This window comes from Gopherus evgoodei, chromosome 9 (genome assembly GCF_007399415.2).
Source record: "Gopherus evgoodei ecotype Sinaloan lineage chromosome 9, rGopEvg1_v1.p, whole genome shotgun sequence".
Classification (NCBI taxonomy): domain Eukaryota; kingdom Metazoa; phylum Chordata; order Testudines; family Testudinidae; genus Gopherus; species Gopherus evgoodei.
In genome coordinates this window covers 8,128,685-8,146,443 of record NC_044330.1, presented here as the reverse complement: position 1 = coordinate 8,146,443, position 17,759 = coordinate 8,128,685, and the positions used below count along the sequence as shown (strand labels likewise).

Sequence of the window (17,759 nt, the reverse complement as noted above, 5' to 3'; positions counted from 1 at the left end):
CGCGTTTCCTCCGGGCTTTTTTGCTGTGCTTCCACCTTGCCCCGCCCCCCTGACGAACCCCGCTCGCCAGCGGTCTTCGAACCCCGCCCCCGCTTCTGTCTCGCAGCCAATGGCCTGCAAGGACTTTTTAAGGAAGCACCTGATTGGCCGGGCCATGCCGCTCACTGTTGTTTAAAAAAAGGCGGTGACTGTCGCTGTCGCTGATTGGCTGCGCGGGGCTACTTAAGAGTTTCGCGGGGACTAGGCGCGCTAAGCCGAGGGGGTTCGCGGCGTCTGGAGCGGCGCTGCTCCGTTCTCTCCATCGCGCTGTGTGGGAGCGGCCTGGCCCCGCCTCTTTCACCTCAGCCCCGGCTCAGGTAGGAGCGGGCTGAGCCCCGGAGGCAGCCCCGCCCGGAGCGCGGCCGTTGGCGGGGCGGGGGGCGCTCCCCGGCGCGGGCTCCGCCCGCAGAGCGATCTGTGGGCCGCGGGTCCCCGCGCGCTGCGCTAGGGGGGGCCCGGCGCGGGGCTTCCCCCCACGGGTCTGTTTCTGCCGCGCGCCCCGACGCTGGAGCCAGTCCCCGGGGCCTGGGGGAGGCGCGCGCCGCCGGCCGCTGCACTTGGCTTCCCGCTGGCAGAGGGGGGTGTAGGCTGCAGGGTGGGGCCCCGTTCTGCGCGGGGGGGAGGGCGCTTGTAGCCCCTCCCTGCCCTGGGGCTGGGTTGAGACGGGCTCGGTTCCCTGGTGTGCTGGGTGGGGGCACTCGGGCTGTCTGAGGCTCAGGGGCTTGTAGCCCCAGTCCCCCCCCCTCCCCCCAGACCTGCAGGGAGCAGCAGCTGCGCTCCCTGCCCGGCCCTAGCCCAGCTGGGTGGGTCTGCCCGGCTGGCTGCTGTGAGCGGCTCTCTTGCTAAGAAATTCATGGAGCCGAAGGCCCCCCCCCGGGCACTTCAGAGCTCCTGAGCAGATGCTGTTAAGTGGGTCCCTGGGTGAGCCAGGGCTATAAATGTCTGAGATGAGTGACCTACAGACCAAAGGCTCCACCCCTTGGATTCTCTGGCCCCCACGTGGTCCTGTCAAACTGAATAATTCATAGGGATGGTGCTCAGCCTGAAACGAAACTTATCTTGTCCCTACAAACGGTATAGCTTTCAGGGGCAAAGGGTGTCTTACTGAAATCCACAGCTAGTTGGTTGGCAGGCCTATGAATGAGCCAGGGACTGTTTCTATAAGGGAACAAGTTTCATTTTTAACTGAACAGGCTTGTTTTGAAGAGTCTGTGGGGGTGGGGATGATAGAATGTAATCATGCAAAATTCATATTTGGCTGCTTTGTGAATTGCAGCTGCAGAGTGTGGCATAAATAAACCAACCCACTTCCCTGGACAGTCTCACACATGGGTGTAGATTAGAGTAGTTCAAGTCATCCTGACAGATATGCTGGACTTGTTGCTAGAGGGGACTATTTGAGTCATGGGAATCTGACCATTTTGTCTTGTCATAATCCTGGCACTGCATTTGGGAAGACAGGCTGGCACCAGTGAGAAACATGGAGGGAGAAGCTAATTTTAGAGTGGCAAGAGTGGGTATGACAGGTGATCCCAAGAAAACTTCAGCATTCTAAAGATTATAATGAAATAAACTGCTGGCCCTGTTTGCAAAAATGACATTGGCATCCAAAAGCCCCAACCGAGCCACTAAACTGGGAAGAAAACCAGGATATGAGAGTAAAGGCCCTTCCGTCAGGTTGGAGAACAGGAGAATGACCTGAGGGTTACTTAGGGTTCAGGTACATTTCAATAGTAAAAATAGTGGTTACAAGCTTTTCAGTTCTTTAACAATGTTCATTATTGCCATGTCAATAGTTCATGCTAACAGTCTCCCTGAGAACTAGTGAAATTGACTATCAACCCTTCCAAATACTAAGTTCCCTAGCATGGAGGAGAGCAGGCAGAGAGGCATGTTTGTTAAAGGGGACTCTGCTGTTGGCTCTTAACTTTTACTGCCAGAAAGGGAAGTGAAATCCCAGTGCATCTATAATTTCAGAGGTTTGATCTCTGAGAAGTGATGTAGCAAGTGGGCCTTTCATAGTGGGGCAGACACAGAGACCTGGTTCTCCCAGGAAGCAATTGAGCATTTGCTATGGCTTGGTTTGTTACTTTGAGGTGCTGAGACAGAGGATTACAGTGCTTATTTACCTGCATGACCCTTCATAGGCCAGCAGAGAGGGAGCCTCTGCTCCAGGAGCCTCTAATTTACTCTCGAGTGGCTTTGTTTAATAATCAGTACAGTGTGGTCAGAAGCAGCTTGGACAAGTAAAAGTACCTGGGACTAGGAGACAAGAAATCAGTTCCACTTCTGGCACAGACACCTGCTCTCCAACAGCCTTGGCCAAGTCACTTCACACTCTGCCTCATTTGGTCCCTCTGCATCATGGAAATGTACTTTCTTGATCTTATTCCTACTGTTTATCGTTTGTATTTCTTGCAGATTGGACAGAATCTCTGTGGAGGCCTTTGTCCTGCAGGGAGCTACTGCTGTGGTAAGGGTTACACACCTAAAGGTGAGGGTTGGTGGGTTTGAAAATCCAAGGAAATGGTACTATGATATTGGGCTTTAAGATTTTGAGGAGTTCTTTTACAAACATCTTGTAAAGAGTAACAGACCTGTGGAAAACAAGCTCATGAATCCAGTTCTTACTGGTCTGTGAGTCCTGGGTTTGGTCTGAGTCCTTGGGCACCTTTCACTGCCTTCTGGCCTGTTCCTCTTGGTGCTGGTAGTGGAAAGGGCTGGCCTCCTCTGCTTAGAGACCCACCCCTTATAAAACAGTGCTGCAAGATAGGAAGAAGTCTAGTTTTGAGCTCCCTGCCCCCTCAGATTGTGAAGAGACCCATTCAGTCAATGCCCCTACCAGTAGAAAACCCATTGTTCCAGTAGGAAAGAGTCAGTCAGTGTTGATGTCCCTTGATTACTCTCAACTTGTTAGTTTGTCCACTAACTGTCAAGGCTGTGCTACAAAATGGGTGTTCTAATGAGCTGTATTGATATGAAGTTTTCAATAACAAAAGGTGTTCACAAAACAATGGGATTCACAATGACTCAGACATCTCCCTAAACTTTCACATTAGGTATTATTCCATTCCATCCCCTCCCCTCTATCACAGCTCTAGCTCCCATGGGGCAGCCCTAGCTGATACTTACTGCCTTCCCTGAACTCTCTCTGGGTCAGCTCCAGTTCATTCTTGACTGGCTTCATTGGGTCAGAACCATGCATACTGTGGAGTTGTCTGACCTCTGCAGCAAGCTGGTTCTTGGGGTCTACATCACACAGCCTCGAAGAGGGATAAAGGGAGGGATTAGGCATTGATGTACTTGCATGATCCTTACATCTTGGCTTGCCTGGGGACCACACAGAAGTGTCAAACAGCCTGATACAGATTCTTGCAGAGGGCTGCAGGGTGTCCTGCCTACATGGGGAGAGAAGGGATGTGTAACTCACTTGAAGCCTCAAGCATAGGAGCTCTTGCCAGAGCTGGGAAACTGATCTGGTCTAGGGATGTACATTCACCTTTCTCTTGTGCCCACACAGCGTGACCCCTGACACTGAACAATGGGGAGACCCAGGAAAAACCCTGATAGCACAGCCTCACCTCGTCAAGCTGCAACTGTGCCCAAAGCCACCCCAGCAGCACCCCGTTCCTCTGCTGCCTCTACCCAGGCCAAGACAACACCCACAGCCAGCCGACCTAAGAGTGCTCAGGCTGCTGGGAGTTCAGGCACCAGCAGGGCACAGACAGACAAGCCAACCAGCAGCACCACTGCCAGAAGAGCTGGGCAAAGCTCTTCCCAATCAAGGGCCACTGCAGCACATGGCAGTGATCAAGGAGACACCAAGATAAGCTACGGAGTGACAGCTAAGAACCCCACAGTAACTAGTAGAGGGAAACCTTGCTCCACAACAGCTAAAGCACCTGCTGGTGCTGACCCCTGCCTGGGAGGGAGTCAATACAGCCGCTCTTGGGCCAGTACCCCTGACCAGGGCAAAGCAAGTAAATTTCCCTCCTTGCTGACAAGAGAAGATGTAGTGAAAGTGGAGAGGGAAACCCGGGGCCAGAGGGATAATCCCAAGTGGTATGAGTGGCGGGAAAACCGAATCACAGCCTCAGTCGCACCCAGGATCGCTAACAGCAAGTTTGTCAATGGCAAGAGCTCAGAGGTGCCCCAGTCTTATCTCAAGGCTGTGGTGAGCTCCGGTTCCAAAATGCAGACACCAGCCATGTCCTGGGGCACCCAAAATGAGAAAAAGGCAGTGCAGGCATATGAGGAGCTCCAGTCCAGGAGGACAGGTAAGCCTGTGAAGGTGGAGGAGTGTGGCCTCTTCATTCACCCAGAGAAGGAGTGGCTCGCAGCCAGCCCAGATGGAATTGTCAGAGAAGCAGATACAGGGAAGCTACTGGAGGTCAAGTGTCCCTATAAGCACAGAGACAAGACAGTGAAAGAGGCCTGTAAGGACAAAGCCTTCTGCCTGGAAGCGAATGGTGAATCCTACTCCTTGAAGAGAGACCATCCCTACTACACTCAGACGCAGTGTGAGCTGGCAGCAACAGGCTTTGAGAGGGCTGACTTTGTGGTTCACACCAACAAAGATACAGTCATCACCTCAGTGGACTTTGATGCAGGGTTCTGGGAGAAAACTGAGCCCAAGCTGGAGAAGTTCTACACAGAGGCTGTGATTCCCCACCTGGATGAGAAGAGAAGCAACTCAGTTTGGGCTAAGGAAGAATAAAGTAGCAGGGACATCTGGCTGCTACCCCACTTGGGACTTGTCTTCACCAGCTGCCATGATAGATTAATGGACTATCCCTGGTTCTGCCCTAACAGAACTATGGGATCTAGAACATGCCTGCTGAGCCTAGACTCTTCCTTCTAATTTAGATTGTAAGCTCCATGGGGCAAGGATAGTATGTGCCTTTGTGTCCTAGCGGCATGCAGAGACAACCAGTGATTTAATGGTTCTGTCCTAGCTGCAGAACACATACTCTGGGCATTTGGTGGTGTGGCAGTGATGCGTGTGCAGACAACTTCACTGTTCTCTCAACATCTGCCTTTGAATTTATGCCAGTGGCTGGATGCTAGTGCAAACTACCCTATTTGTAGGGAAACTGGTTGTCATACTCAGCCTGTGGAGGGAGTGGCGTTCCATTTAATGAGCTGGAATAAAAGTACTGGACTAAACTTGAATTTTAGTCCCGCAAGGATTCCTTGCTATTGTCAGTGGCAGGCTTTTTGAAGATAAAAGGTAAGGTATGGCCTTTAGGGTAGGGGTTCTCAAACTTTATGGGTGACCCTTCACATAGCAAGCCTGACACCCCCATAAAGTAAATACAAGTGTTTTTACTTTGCCACCAGTATTTATAATGGTGTTAAAGTGGAGTTTGGAGTGGGGGTTCACAAGCTGTCAGCCTCAAGTTTGAGAACCCCTGCTTCACAGGGTAACTAAACTTGTAGTTATGTGCCTTAGTGTGAATGCATCATCATGCACAGCTGGCTGTTCCCATACTATCTTGTGTTCACTCCCACTCTTTCCAAGTGAGGGTAATAGCTGCTCATTTTAACAGGCTAACTGCTTACATTTTAAAATATAGTTTAGCTTTAGCATCAGTCTTGCCCCCACAAGAATGTGGGGGAAGGGGCATACATCTCAGCTATTCTTTCAAGGGTGACCAAGTAAAACGCTTTTGTTATGGAAGTTTATTTCTGTAATAGCAGACCATATCATGCATAACAGTAGTATGGAGAGGTGCCTTGATGTTTGAAATCACTATTTTGTTCAAATCAATCCAATCCTGTTTTGATTAATCTATCTGAACAGACCATTTTTTGGGGTGTATTGAGTTTTTTTTGAGGTGGCTGGAGCTTGAGCTCAGTCACCACAGAGGCCAGGATAGGGCATGTGAGGGGTGTCTGGTCACACTAAAATAAGGCTGGCATTTTGACATGCGTCCACAGATATGCTCAGCAGTGTGGTAGGAGAGGGGTTAAAAAGATGCTTTACCTTAGGTGAGGGAGATGTCCCATTTCCTTAACTTTCCTTTCCACAGCACTGAGTGTCAGACCATTGCCCTGTAATCAATAGTGAGTGATTGCACTTCTAAAATACTGAAGCAGCAAGCCTGTTTGCATCACAGATGAGGAAAGAGGCCATCAGTCCTGGCTAGAATATCTCCCCCATTTTCAAGGGGGAGACTGTCTAAGCCTCACCCAGCTGAGAGCCCTGGTGTTCTACCTAACATTTCTCTTTGCTCAGTGTCCCTGAGTTAACATCTCTTCTCCAGGCCACCAGGCTTTGGATTTTTAATTCCTCAGCATCCATCAAATTCTCACAGATGGCTCTATGGTAGAAAGGAAAGGGCTAGTGGCTCTTCCCACCCCCACAGCACAGCCCAAGGAAATAGTCTCAGACTTATACAAAGGGAGTTACAGATGAGGTAATGAAACAATAAAGCCACAAGGGTTATGGCAAAAGTACTTTATTATATACATATTACTCCACCCACACTCCCAAGAATTTGTTATTTTACATAATTTCAATAAAAGTTACTACAAACTATAAAAGTGTAAAGCATTTCAGGGGCCTAAACTTCCCCCCACAGGAGAGGGGTACAAGGAGCAAACCCTTCTAGAGGGACAGGAACATTGCTTGCTGGCTGACTGTCTGATGGCAGCCAAGTACATAAGTTTGGAAAAATAGGAATTGTGATCTTAGGTTCCTTTCATTTCCCTCCACCCCAAGAAGCAGAGGTCCAGCTCAATACCAACATGCAGCACAGGAGTCAAAACATCTGCAGTTTATATGACTAAATCAAGTGCCTCCAGCACAGGGAGAGCAGCATCTTTGAAATGCAGCATAGAAGGTGCAGAAGGCATATGGGTCTGGTTCATGGGTGGGTAAAAATTAGAAGATGGAATTTAATATTTAGTGCATGTGGAGCAGCCAGCCAGCTCAGTCATGTCCTCTGAGGAGAGGGAGAGAGAAGAGCAAGTATCCTGTCTACAACTGTAAAGGTGTGCTCATAGTAGGCACATCCAATTTAAAAGGCAGGAATTTGCATAGTGGATGAGGCTCACAAAAGACCTCATGTCCCTCTGAGACACTAACATTCCTCAAACTTCAGCAAGGAGCCTAGACTGCTAACATTGGAGAGTTCAGACAGAAGCGTCACTTTCTGCTCTGTCAGGACTTTGTTCACATCATTCACCAAGGGTGCTTCCTGGGAGACAGCACAACAGCAGGGGAAGTCCTGAGAGCTATTGCCTAGGGTCTCACCCTCCCCTTCTCATGAGTTTCCAAAGGTTCTCCTGCCACAACTCCTTAAGTCCCCTCACACAGGAGACTACAGTGCAACTGGAAGTTTGAAAGCAGAGGACTATTTTACAGTTTAAGCAAGAATTGTTTGTATATTTTTTCTAAACATCTGTTACAAATTTACAGTCATTCCATTAATATTTACAGTAACCACACACTGCCCTCTGCCCAGCCTCAAGCTACTGAGTACAGTCAGAGGCTACTCTTTGCTTACTCCAAATGAAGCAAGTTTGAAGGCAGAGGTGCTCAACTCAGGTCCTGGGGCAGATGTCCACAACGCTAACTGATGGGCTATGAGAGCACAGAGGACAACTTCCTTCCCTCCCCCGAGGGTGTCACTCCAGAGCATGGTTTGTAGTGGGAGAAGCTTGTGCACTCAACAAACCAGATTAAAGATGACATTAGTCTGGGGGAGGAGGGGGGCTCTAGCCACCTGACAACTTTCACCAGCACTAAACTCACTCTTAGAGGTTGTCACAGGAAAGGAATTGGGCACCAGTGGGATAACAACCATCCTTGGGATAAGTCTAAGCAGTCACCATACCAGAGGGAAACTACTTGGACTAGGCTCTCCTGGATTGCCTGGGGGAAAGGCACTGAACCCCATGTGTATTACAGCAGGAAGGTTTCTGGCTGACCTGCACTGGATTCCATTGACCAGTGAGTTCTGCTGGGCCCCACTGCACTGGCAAAACTGATTTTCTCAGCTCCATAGTTTACATGATCCCCACACGAGAAAGATTATTCCTCCTGGAGTGAGTCAACATGCCAGCTTCCTGGAGTTGGAAGTACAGGGGGCATGCCCAACACAAATGCTCTCACTTTCCAGTCCCACAGGCCTCCTATTATCACTGCATCGATTGTCTAGCCAACTTGGGCCATAGTCTTAGAACAAAGGGCCCCTGCCCACAATCACCATATCTCTGGGGGGAGAGGATCAGTCACAGAAGCGTTTGCGGGGCACTGTTCTGGCTCGGTTTGAGCGACGGATCTCTTGTTTGGCATCACGGCATCTCTGGCAGATGAAGACCTCAGGCACATTGGATTTGCGAATCTTGGCGCAAGAGAGATGGATCCAGGTGGTGCATTCATTACACTCTATCATGGGTCTCCCTGCAAAGGGCTTCAGGCAGAAGCAGGTTATCAGGTCCCAAGCATCATCCTCTGGACAGGGGAGAGACAGACTTCCATCAGAAAATGCGAGACAAGCTGAGTTTATAGCATAAGATTTTGCACACAGGAAGGCAGTATAAATTGTCCCAGGAGCACAAAGGCCTATAGGGCTCAGCACTGACCCCCACAGATGATTACTGATGAGCTCTGAAGGAAACCCAGGCCCATCCTATGCTGGCCTGCATTCCCCCCTGTCTGGTTCAATCCCCACCCATTTCAGGAAGAAGCCCAGCAGCAAAGCAAGGCTCCCAGCTCCCTGTGCTGGAGAGGCTGCCAGTACCACACATAATGGGGTCCAACTCACCTTCTGATTTGGTGTTGTGAGGTGCCACTGTGAATTCCACAGGTGAAGCTGCAAAAGAGAAAAGAGCAATTAAAATCAGTCAAATGGTTAGTTTGAGAGAGTCTCCCAAGCTGAAGTCTGGCTCTAGCACTGTCTGCATCAGGGGAAACAAGGACTCTGACAGGCTGAGGCCCAAACCTTGATTTATGCTTTGCAGTTCCCCTACTTCACCTCTTGTTGGGTGAGGCTAGGACTCCAGTAGCTGTGTGTGGGCTCCCCACGAAGCCAGTGAACCTACACTTCCTCCAGCTGTATGACAGCAAGGTGCTGGTCATTGGAACATGATGTGGCTTTGCAGTGAGAACAAGGCACTGACATAACCATCTATCCAGACCAGGGACATCTGCCTCTCTTTTCCCACAGACCCCTCCACACTCGCCATACAAACTAGCTTGGGATCTTACAAATGAGCTGGGAGCTGACACTGCTTGTACCCTCCTCCTCTTTGCTTTGATCCACAGTATTCTGACAGCTGGAGCTCCTCCGCTCCTCAGGGCATGATTCCTGCTCCTTTGGTCGAAAGTAGCCTCCTACTGGCACCTCACTCTCCTGAACCCCATGTGTCCAGTCCTTTTCTTCCTTCATGAACTCCTCCAACAGGGATTTGGGTCGGAGCTCACCAGCTGGGACAACCAAGGACTCAAGACATTTTCCCATTACATAAGGTGCCTGCTCCTCTAGTACAGCTGACTCTTTCCTTTGCTGTTGAACATCACTTAAATTCTTCGTGTCAGCCAGCGTCACATTCTGTTCCATCTCTTGATCCAAGATGAGCTTCTTTGCATACAGTTTCTTCTTCTTGGTTTGCTGGGGCCGGGCTGCATAGAAACTGCTGGGAAAGTCAGGGCAGTTCAGGAACAGGTTGCCCCCTTTGTACTTGGCATTCCTGATCTTCCCCTCATCTGGCAGTACTTGGGAATCAGAGGAATGGGATGAGGCCCAGCTGTCACTGTCCTGAGTGCTGCCTGTGCTGTTCTGGGGACTCATGCTGCCTCCAAGGGTCCAGGGTTCATTCTGCAAGGACAAAGAAAAGCACATAGGATCTGCACAAGACCACACCACAGATGTGATGGTCTTGGAGTGATTGGGGGAGGGAAGGAGACATGAGTGGGAGAAATGACACAGCAGGAAATCCCCAAACTTCAGTGCCAAGAAAGAAAGGAGAGGTGCCAGGTCTGTCTCCCAGGACATTGGCCCCTTCACACAACACAAAACAATGGCACAACACACACACCAATCTGTTTTACCTCCTCGGGGTAGGGGATGTAACCAGCATAGGCCAACACGAAGGTGCAGAACTGGTTGAAGTCCTCCACGGTTCTGTGTCTTTTTTGTGGCGGCTGCAAAAAATGACATTTTATTGATTAGAGTCTCCACCTCCAGCCTCAGACTTGATGGCTAGAAAAAAAATTGACAAAACATTGTCTGTAGTTAAAAGCCAAGCTGGCAATGACCAAATCTTATGCTACAAGATGCCACTGTGGCAGTCAGAAAGGACTGCGTGTGCAACACCAGCCACCAAGTAACTCCATTATACATGTATCAGAGGGGTAGCCATGTTAGTCTGGATCTGTAAAAGCAGCAGTGAGTCCTGTGGCACCATATAGACTAACAGACGTATTGGAGCATGAGCTTTTGTGGGTGAGTACGATGAAGTGGGGATTCACCCACGAAAGCTCATGCTCCAATACGTCTGTTAGTCTATAAGGTGCCACAGGACTGACTCACTGCTGCTTTTCCATTTTATATCCAGCACATACAGCCCTGGAATGCCTGAGCAACATAATCCGCGCAGTTTCAGAATGCCTGACCGCCACCACAGAAGCCTGCAGTGCCCAGCCCACCAAGGCGACCCTCCTTTCTCCCAAACCAGCTCACACATTCAGCATGCCTAGATGTTCCCTTTCAAAGTACACCCAGAACCTGCAGCCATAGCCCATTCAGGCACCCTCACCACATCAAATCCACATTCACAATGTGTAGAAAGGAAATATTTGAATGTTGAGGTTCTACAAGGTTTCTAAACAGGTTGAACTCCTGAAGTTGTGGAAGAGCCCCCAGCAGCGAGCTCCATTTATCTTCAGTCACTCGACTGGGGTGTTTGTGGCAGGGACCATGATCAGTGCCTAAGGAAATCCTCGGCTCTGAGATCCAGTGGGAAGGATAACAGGCCCCTACACAATTAACACAGGAGTGTTCAGACAAAGCTTTGAGCATTGGACTCTAGGGAACCATCCTGCCCTGATCCCTGAGTCTACAGCTCTATGGAGGGGAATCAGAACAGCTATGTCACCATGGCAGGGGCACCCAAGAAGAGTTTCCTCTCAGGACAATCAAGTTGCCCATTATGGAACTCCAGAGTCCTATACAAAACAGCCTCTGGCACCCACCTCCTTCAAGACAAAGGGAATTGAAAGCACTGGAGCCAATCCCAGCCAGTATGGGCACTTATCTGACTGACTGGGGATAGGCCATATGGGCACAGTGCTACCATTTACTTCAGCCAGGCAGTCCATGCCAGCCAACCAAGAGCAGTGAAAACTCATGGCTGAGCCTGAGTCAACACCAGTAGCTTGGTGGCCCCCTCCCTGCTGTTCTGCAGGCATCTAACACTTGGAGTTACCAGAAAGGCCAACTCTCCAGCCCCTCAGTCCCAGCTCTGAAGGGCAGTACCCCAAAGAGCAGAGGAGGAAGTTCATGATAACACTGAGGGAAGCCTGGAATTTCTTCAGCCCCGGGGCCTCGTCACATCCCAACCCGAGGTCTGACTCCACCCAACCACCCCTCTTCCCAAGGGCTGAAGGACAATCGCTTCCAGCCATAGGGAGGGGCACCGGCCTCCTGGAGAGCAGGGGGAGAGGCCTTTACTGCCTATGGTGGGTAGGAGGAGCCAACCATTGGTGGCAGGGTTGGAAAGAGCATCCTCCCCCCCCCAGTTACAGGCCTGAAGGAAAGAGCAGAGAGCATGCTCAGGGCTACAGAAAGCTAACCCCTGAGCCACCACACTCCCCCCAATACCCAGACCTCCCCCCTCACAAACACACTGCCCAAAGCTTATCCCCACATGCTCCCCAATGCCCAGACCCCCCCCAAACACACTGCCCAAAGCTTATCCCCACATGCTCCCCAATGCCCAGACCCCCCCCACAGACACACTGCCCAAAGCTTATCCCCACATGCTCCCCAGTGCCCAGACCCCCACAAACACACTGCCCAAGGCTTATCCCCACATGCTCCCCAGTGCCCAGACCCCCCCCACAAACACACTGCCCAAGGCTTATCCCCACATGCTCCCCAATGCCCAGACCCCCCCCAAACACACTGCCCAAAGCTTATCCCCACATGCTCCCCAGTGCCCAGACCCCCCCCACAAACACACTGCCCAAAGCTTATCCCCACATGCTCCCCAGTGCCCAGACCCCCCCCCACAAACACACTGCCCAAGGCTTATCCCCACATGCTCCCCAATGCCCAGACCCCCCCCAAACACACTGCCCAAAGCTTATCCCCACATGCTCCCCAGTGCCCAGACCCCCCCCCAAACACACTGCCCAAAGCTTATCCCCACATGCTCCCCAATGCCCAGACCCCCCCCACAGACACACTGCCCAAAGCTTATCCCCACATGCTCCCCAATGCCCAGACCCCCCCCACAAACACACTGCCCAAGGCTTATCCCCACATGCTCCCCAGTGCCCAGACCCCCCCCCACAAACACACTGCCCAAGGCTTATCCCCACATGCTCCCCAATGCCCAGACCCCCCCCAAACACACTGCCCAAAGCTTATCCCCACATGCTCCCCAGTGCCCAGACCCCCCCCACAAACACACTGCCCAAAGCTTATCCCCACATGCTCCCCAGTGCCCAGACCCCCCCCCCACAAACACACTGCCCAAGGCTTATCCCCACATGCTCCCCAATGCCCAGACCCCCCCCCAAACACACTGCCCAAAGCTTATCCCCACATGCTCCCCAGTGCCCAGACCCCCCCCCAAACACACTGCCCAAAGCTTATCCCCACATGCTCCCCAGTGCCCAGACCCCCCCCCAAACACACTGCCCAAGGCTTATCCCCACATGCTCCCCAGTGCCCAGACCCCCCCCCACAAACACACTGCCCAAAGCTTATCCCCACATGCTCCCCAGTGCCCAGACCCCCCCCAAACACACTGCCCAAAGCTTATCCCCACATGCTCCCCAGTGCCCAGACACCCCCCCCCCCCCCCGCTGACACCCCCCCCCCCCCCGCTGACACCCCCTACGGAAGGGGCAGGTAGGGGAATAGCCTGTTAGCTGCGGCACCCAAGGCCGATCCACCCGGGGGCCAGCGCGGCCACAAGTCCCATTATGGAGGCTGAGACTGAGCCCGGCACCTTCCACGACGGGCCCCCGAGCCGGGGCGAGGAGTCCGGGGGGGGGGAACGGTCCGTCCCGCCCGCCCCCGCGCGATATCTGATCCCGCCCAAGATGGCGCCCGCACAGCGCTCCCGGTCCGCCCTGAGCCGGCCCCCCACGGGGTCACTCCCCGCCGCAGGGAGCCGAGGAGCGGCGGCAGGCGGCAGAGCACCCCTCCTCCGAAACGTGTGGCGGCACACACTGCTTTCGGGGTTCCCACCCGCCCGCTACACCCCTGGCACACAGCCCCCTAGATCCCCCCTCCCCTCAGATACACCCCCCGGCACACAGCCCCTCAAAGCCCCCCGCCCCAGCCCCCCTCCCCTCAGCTACACCCCCGGCACACAGCCCCCCAAATCCCCCCGCCCCCCAGCAAGCAGCCGCCAGAACCCCCTCCGGCACACAGCCCCCTAGATCCCCCCCGCCCCCCTCCCCTCAGCTACACCCCCGGCACACAGCCCCCCAAATCCCCCCGCCCCCCAGCAAGCAGCCGCCAGAACCCCCTCCGGCACACAGCCCCCCCTCCCCTCAGCTACACCCCCCGGCACACAGCCCCCTAGATCCCCCCCGCCCCTCAGATACACCCCCCGGCACACAGCCCCCCAAATCCCCCCGCCCCAGCCCCCTTCCCCTCAGCTACACCCCCGGCACACAGCCCCCCAAATCCCCCCGCCCCCCAGCAAGCAGCCGCCAGAACCCCCTCCGGCACACAGCCCCCTATATCCCCCCCGCCCCTCAGCTACACCCCCCGGCACACAGCCCCCCAAATCCCCCCGCCCCCCAGCAAGCAGCCGCCAGAACCCCCTCCGGCACACAGCCCCCCCTCCTTTCAGCTACACCCCGGCACACAGCCCCCTAGATCCCCCCCTCCTTTCAGCTACACCCCGGCACACAGCCCCCTAGACCCCCCCTCCCCTCAGCTACACCCCCCGGCACACAGCCCCCCTGCCTCCCCCGGAGCCTGGCGAGGCAAACAGCGTCCGCCCTCCCCGACCCAGCGGACTCCGCCTCGCTCCACAGCCCCCTCCCCGGCCGGCTTGGCCCGCTGGCCCCCCACCTCCCCGCAAAGCCAAGGCCAGCACACACAGCGCCCCCGCACATAGGTTCCCCCCCAGCACACGGCTGAGTCCTGCTCCAGAGCTTGCCACGCAGCCCCCCAGCTCACCCTGCTCCCCGCTCCAGAGCCGGGCATACAGCCCCCCCGGCCCGGCGCCGCCCCCCCAGCTCACCCGCCCCTCACCCCGCCCCCCGCTCCAGAGCCGGGCATACAGCCCCCCGTCCCCCGGCCCGGCGCCCCCCCCAGCTCACCCGCCGCTCACCCTGCCCCCCGCTCCAGAGCCGGCCCGGCGCCCCCCAAGCCCGCCCATGCCTCACTCTGCCCCCTGCTCCAGAGCCGGACATACAGCCCCCCCCGGCCCGGCGCCCCCCCCCAGCTCACCCGCCCCTCACCCCGCCCCCCGCTCCAAAGCCGGGCATACAGCCCCCCGTCCCCCGTCCCGGCGCCCCCCCATGCCTCACCCTGCCCCCCGCTCCAGAGCCGGACATACAGCCCCCCCCGGCCCGGCGCCCCCCCCCAGCTCACCCGCCCCTCACCCCGCCCCCCGCTCCAAAGCCGGGCATACAGCCCCCCGTCCCCCGGCCCGGCGCCCCCCCATGCCTCACCCTGCTCCCCGCTCCAGAGCCGGGCATACAGCCCCCCCGGCCCGGCACCCCCCCCAGCTCACCCGCCCCCCGCTCCAGAGCCGGGCATACAGCCCCCCCCCCGGCCCGGGGCCCCTCACCCGGCCCCCCGCTCCAGAGCCGGGCATACAGCCCCCCCCCGGCCCGGGGCCCCTCACCCGGCCCCCCGCTCCAGAGCCGGGCACACAGCCCCCCCTGGCCCGGCCCGGCCCCAGAGCCTGGCACACAGGGTCCGGGTCCCCCCAGAGCCCCAGCCCCAGCGGGCCCCTGCCGCCGCCACCCCGCAGTCCGCACATGGCGCCCCCTCCCCGGGGCCCCAGCCGCCCCGCCCCCACAGCCCGAGCGCCCGGCGCTCCCGCCCCGCCCCCGCCTCACCTCCTCGGGCCCGGGGGAGCCGGGGCTGGGCACGGGGCTGGCACCGGCGGGGGGCCAGCGATCGGCGCGGGGGGGCGACCCGGAGCCCGGCCGCCTCCCACCTGCCAGCTCGTGGCCGCTCATCCCGCCGGAGCCCCGGGGGGGGGGCGCGTGGCTGGGGCTGGGTTCCGGCTGCCTCGCTCCGGGGTGCGGGTCTCGGGGGCGCGGCACCGCTCTATCCCCGCCGCCGGCCGGCCGGCCGGCGCCTCTCTCCCGCCCGCTCCTCTCCGGCGCTGGAGCCCCGCCCGGCCGCGCCGGGGGGCGGGGGCGGAGCCACCTGGTGGCGGGGAAGGGGGAGGAGGGGCCTGGAGCCGGCCCAGGGCGGGGCGGCGCCCCGGCCCCTCGGCACTTGGACTCGCCCGTCAGCTGAGCGGCAGACCCGGGGCCTCCCCCGCCGCCAGCGGCCCGGGCGGGCCCTCCCACGTGGTCCCCTGCTCCACACCCGGGCTCGCAGCTTCCCGAGAACCCGCGGGGGATCCGACTCCGGAGCTCAGGCCCCCCCCCGCCAGCCGGCCGCACAAGGGAAAGTGGAGGAGGGGCTGCTGGGGGGCCAGCCCCCCCCCAGTCCCGATCTCTCCTAGCTCCCCCTCCGCTGGGATCCGAGCGCACCCGCCATCCCGGCCCTGGAACCCCCTCCAGGCTGGGGTAATTAACACGGCAGCGAGAGGCCATAGGTACCGGCCAGCTGGCAAGGGCAGGACCAGGGATCCGGGGGGATACAGCAGCTCCTACAGGTTTTGGGTCCTCATCCAGGTGAAGGCAGCGGCCCAAGGCGAAAATGACGCTACCTCTAGCAGCTCCTGGGCCTCCCTACCCCAGCTGTTGCTAGCTGCCAGAGCCGACACAAGGCACCTGATACCAGTGATCTAGTGACACAAGCATCAGGGCAGGCTTTTCCTGGGAGATCAGGCTGGTACTGACCCTCTCACAGCCTCTTCCCCCAGGGCAGGATGGGACTTTACCCTTGCAGCTGAGAGCTTGTGCCCAGAAAACCTTTTAGAGCGCTGTGCAACCCTTCCCCAAAAATACCTGCTCAGACATTTAAATCCTTATTAAAGCCAACAAAGGCTGGAGTTACCAGAAAACGCCTTAACTGCCTAAAAGTCCTAAAGAGCTGCTGGGAGAACTACCCCCTCCTCCTAATTTTCTAACATACAGGTGGGGAGCAGTAGAGTAGTAAAATCCCCCAGAAAAGGGTGAGAGCAGCAGAGCTGGGGTGTATTTTCAACAGGGCTGCACTCTTACCAGGGGGCTCACAAACAGGGTAGAACTTAGGTAGGCCACACGTGGCAGGAATCTGAGTATAGAAGGCAGAGGGTAGAGTCATGCAATAGTTATGGAGCCCACCACAGGGCTGGATGCAGGATTTTTTTTTTAAAGGGAGTTCATTTTTTTTTTTTTTTTAAGAGCAGGTGTCTCCTGTCTTTACCACAGGATGGAACATATTGCCCAAGGCAACCACTACAAATGTACCATTGCAACAGCAAAGGAGACATTTCCAAAATGCTAATCCAGTCATTAAAAACTAGCCCCAAAAAGTAAACAAAATGTTAAAATTAAGAGAAGACTGATTCCCCCACCCACTTCCAGGATAAAGATGCCATGAGGAGTCTCACTCCAGCGCATATGATGTCCCTAAAGGAAAGGGAGAGCACAGCTGCAACACATAGTGTGGAGAGTCCAAGGCCAAGCCCCCAACCAGCTGGAGCTGCTACGGCGATCCAGTAGCAGGGGTGACTGCTGGCTGGAAGAGGTGCTAGGTACAAGTGCAGACTGTTAGTGAAGCCCTTATTTTGAGGACTAAGGCACAGTGTGTCTGAGCTCACCCATGAAGGGTAAGATGGGTCCTAGTGGAGACTGAAGACTTCATAGCATGTTTACTAGCACTCAATCCAACCCCATCCCTGCATCTAGCACAAGAAGGCACGTGGGAGCAGTCAGGCTGCTATCAAAACCCCCTGACTCTAGAAGAGAATGGCTCCCCTCCAGCCTGCTGCTTCCTTTCTTAGGATCTTTTGCAGCACTGAGGCTGCAATTGCCACTCAGCAGAGCAGAAGGCTCTGTGGGGGCAGAGCACGGTGCTTTGATGGAAATGCTTCCCACTCGGCCTCAGGAAGCTAGGTTCATCCTAACATCACTAGCATCAAGTTCCAGCATTCTTGGGCAGCTCAAGCCATTACTGTAACATTTTACCCTTCTCAGCAGGCTGAAAAGGGCCTGTTGGTTTCCCTAGCGCTATGTCTCTTCATTGTATAGCCACTACCCTGGCAGCTGCAGACCATACATTTGCTACTGATGTTGCTGCAAGGAAAATTTGAATGTGCCAAATACTCTTGCCATAAAAAAACAAAACAAAACACTGGAATGTCACAGCAAGTGTCCCAAGAACCACTTCACAAGCAACCTGGACCTGACT

At 55.6% G+C, this 17,759-nt stretch overlaps 2 protein-coding genes across 3 annotated transcripts; one reads left to right on the top strand and one right to left on the bottom strand.

Annotated features, from left to right (window-relative positions):
• The first annotated feature begins 264 nt into the window (after positions 1–264).
• Positions 265–5,846, top strand: LOC115657734. Of its 2 annotated transcripts, none has more exons than XM_030575871.1 (3): positions 265–356; positions 2,461–2,512; positions 3,560–5,846. In XM_030575871.1, the coding sequence occupies exon 3, from the start codon at positions 3,581–3,583 to the stop codon at positions 4,754–4,756; it is 1,176 nt and encodes a 391-aa protein (XP_030431731.1). In that variant the 5' UTR covers positions 265–356; positions 2,461–2,512; positions 3,560–3,580; the 3' UTR covers positions 4,757–5,846. The 2 variants fall into 2 exon arrangements, with proteins under 2 accessions (XP_030431731.1, XP_030431732.1); XM_030575872.1 differs by having other exon boundaries at positions 2,461–2,533.
• A 637-nt stretch (positions 5,847–6,483) lies between these two features.
• On the bottom strand, positions 6,484–15,427 carry LOC115657604 (PHD finger protein 13-like). The gene is made up of 6 exons (XM_030575653.1): positions 15,305–15,427; positions 13,228–13,476; positions 10,100–10,192; positions 9,257–9,866; positions 8,814–8,861; positions 6,484–8,500 (listed from the first exon to the last, which is right to left on the bottom strand). The coding sequence occupies exons 1-6, from the start codon at positions 15,425–15,427 to the stop codon at positions 8,274–8,276; spliced, it is 1,350 nt and encodes a 449-aa protein (XP_030431513.1). The 3' UTR covers positions 6,484–8,273.
• Between the last annotated feature and the right edge of the window lie 2,332 nt (positions 15,428–17,759).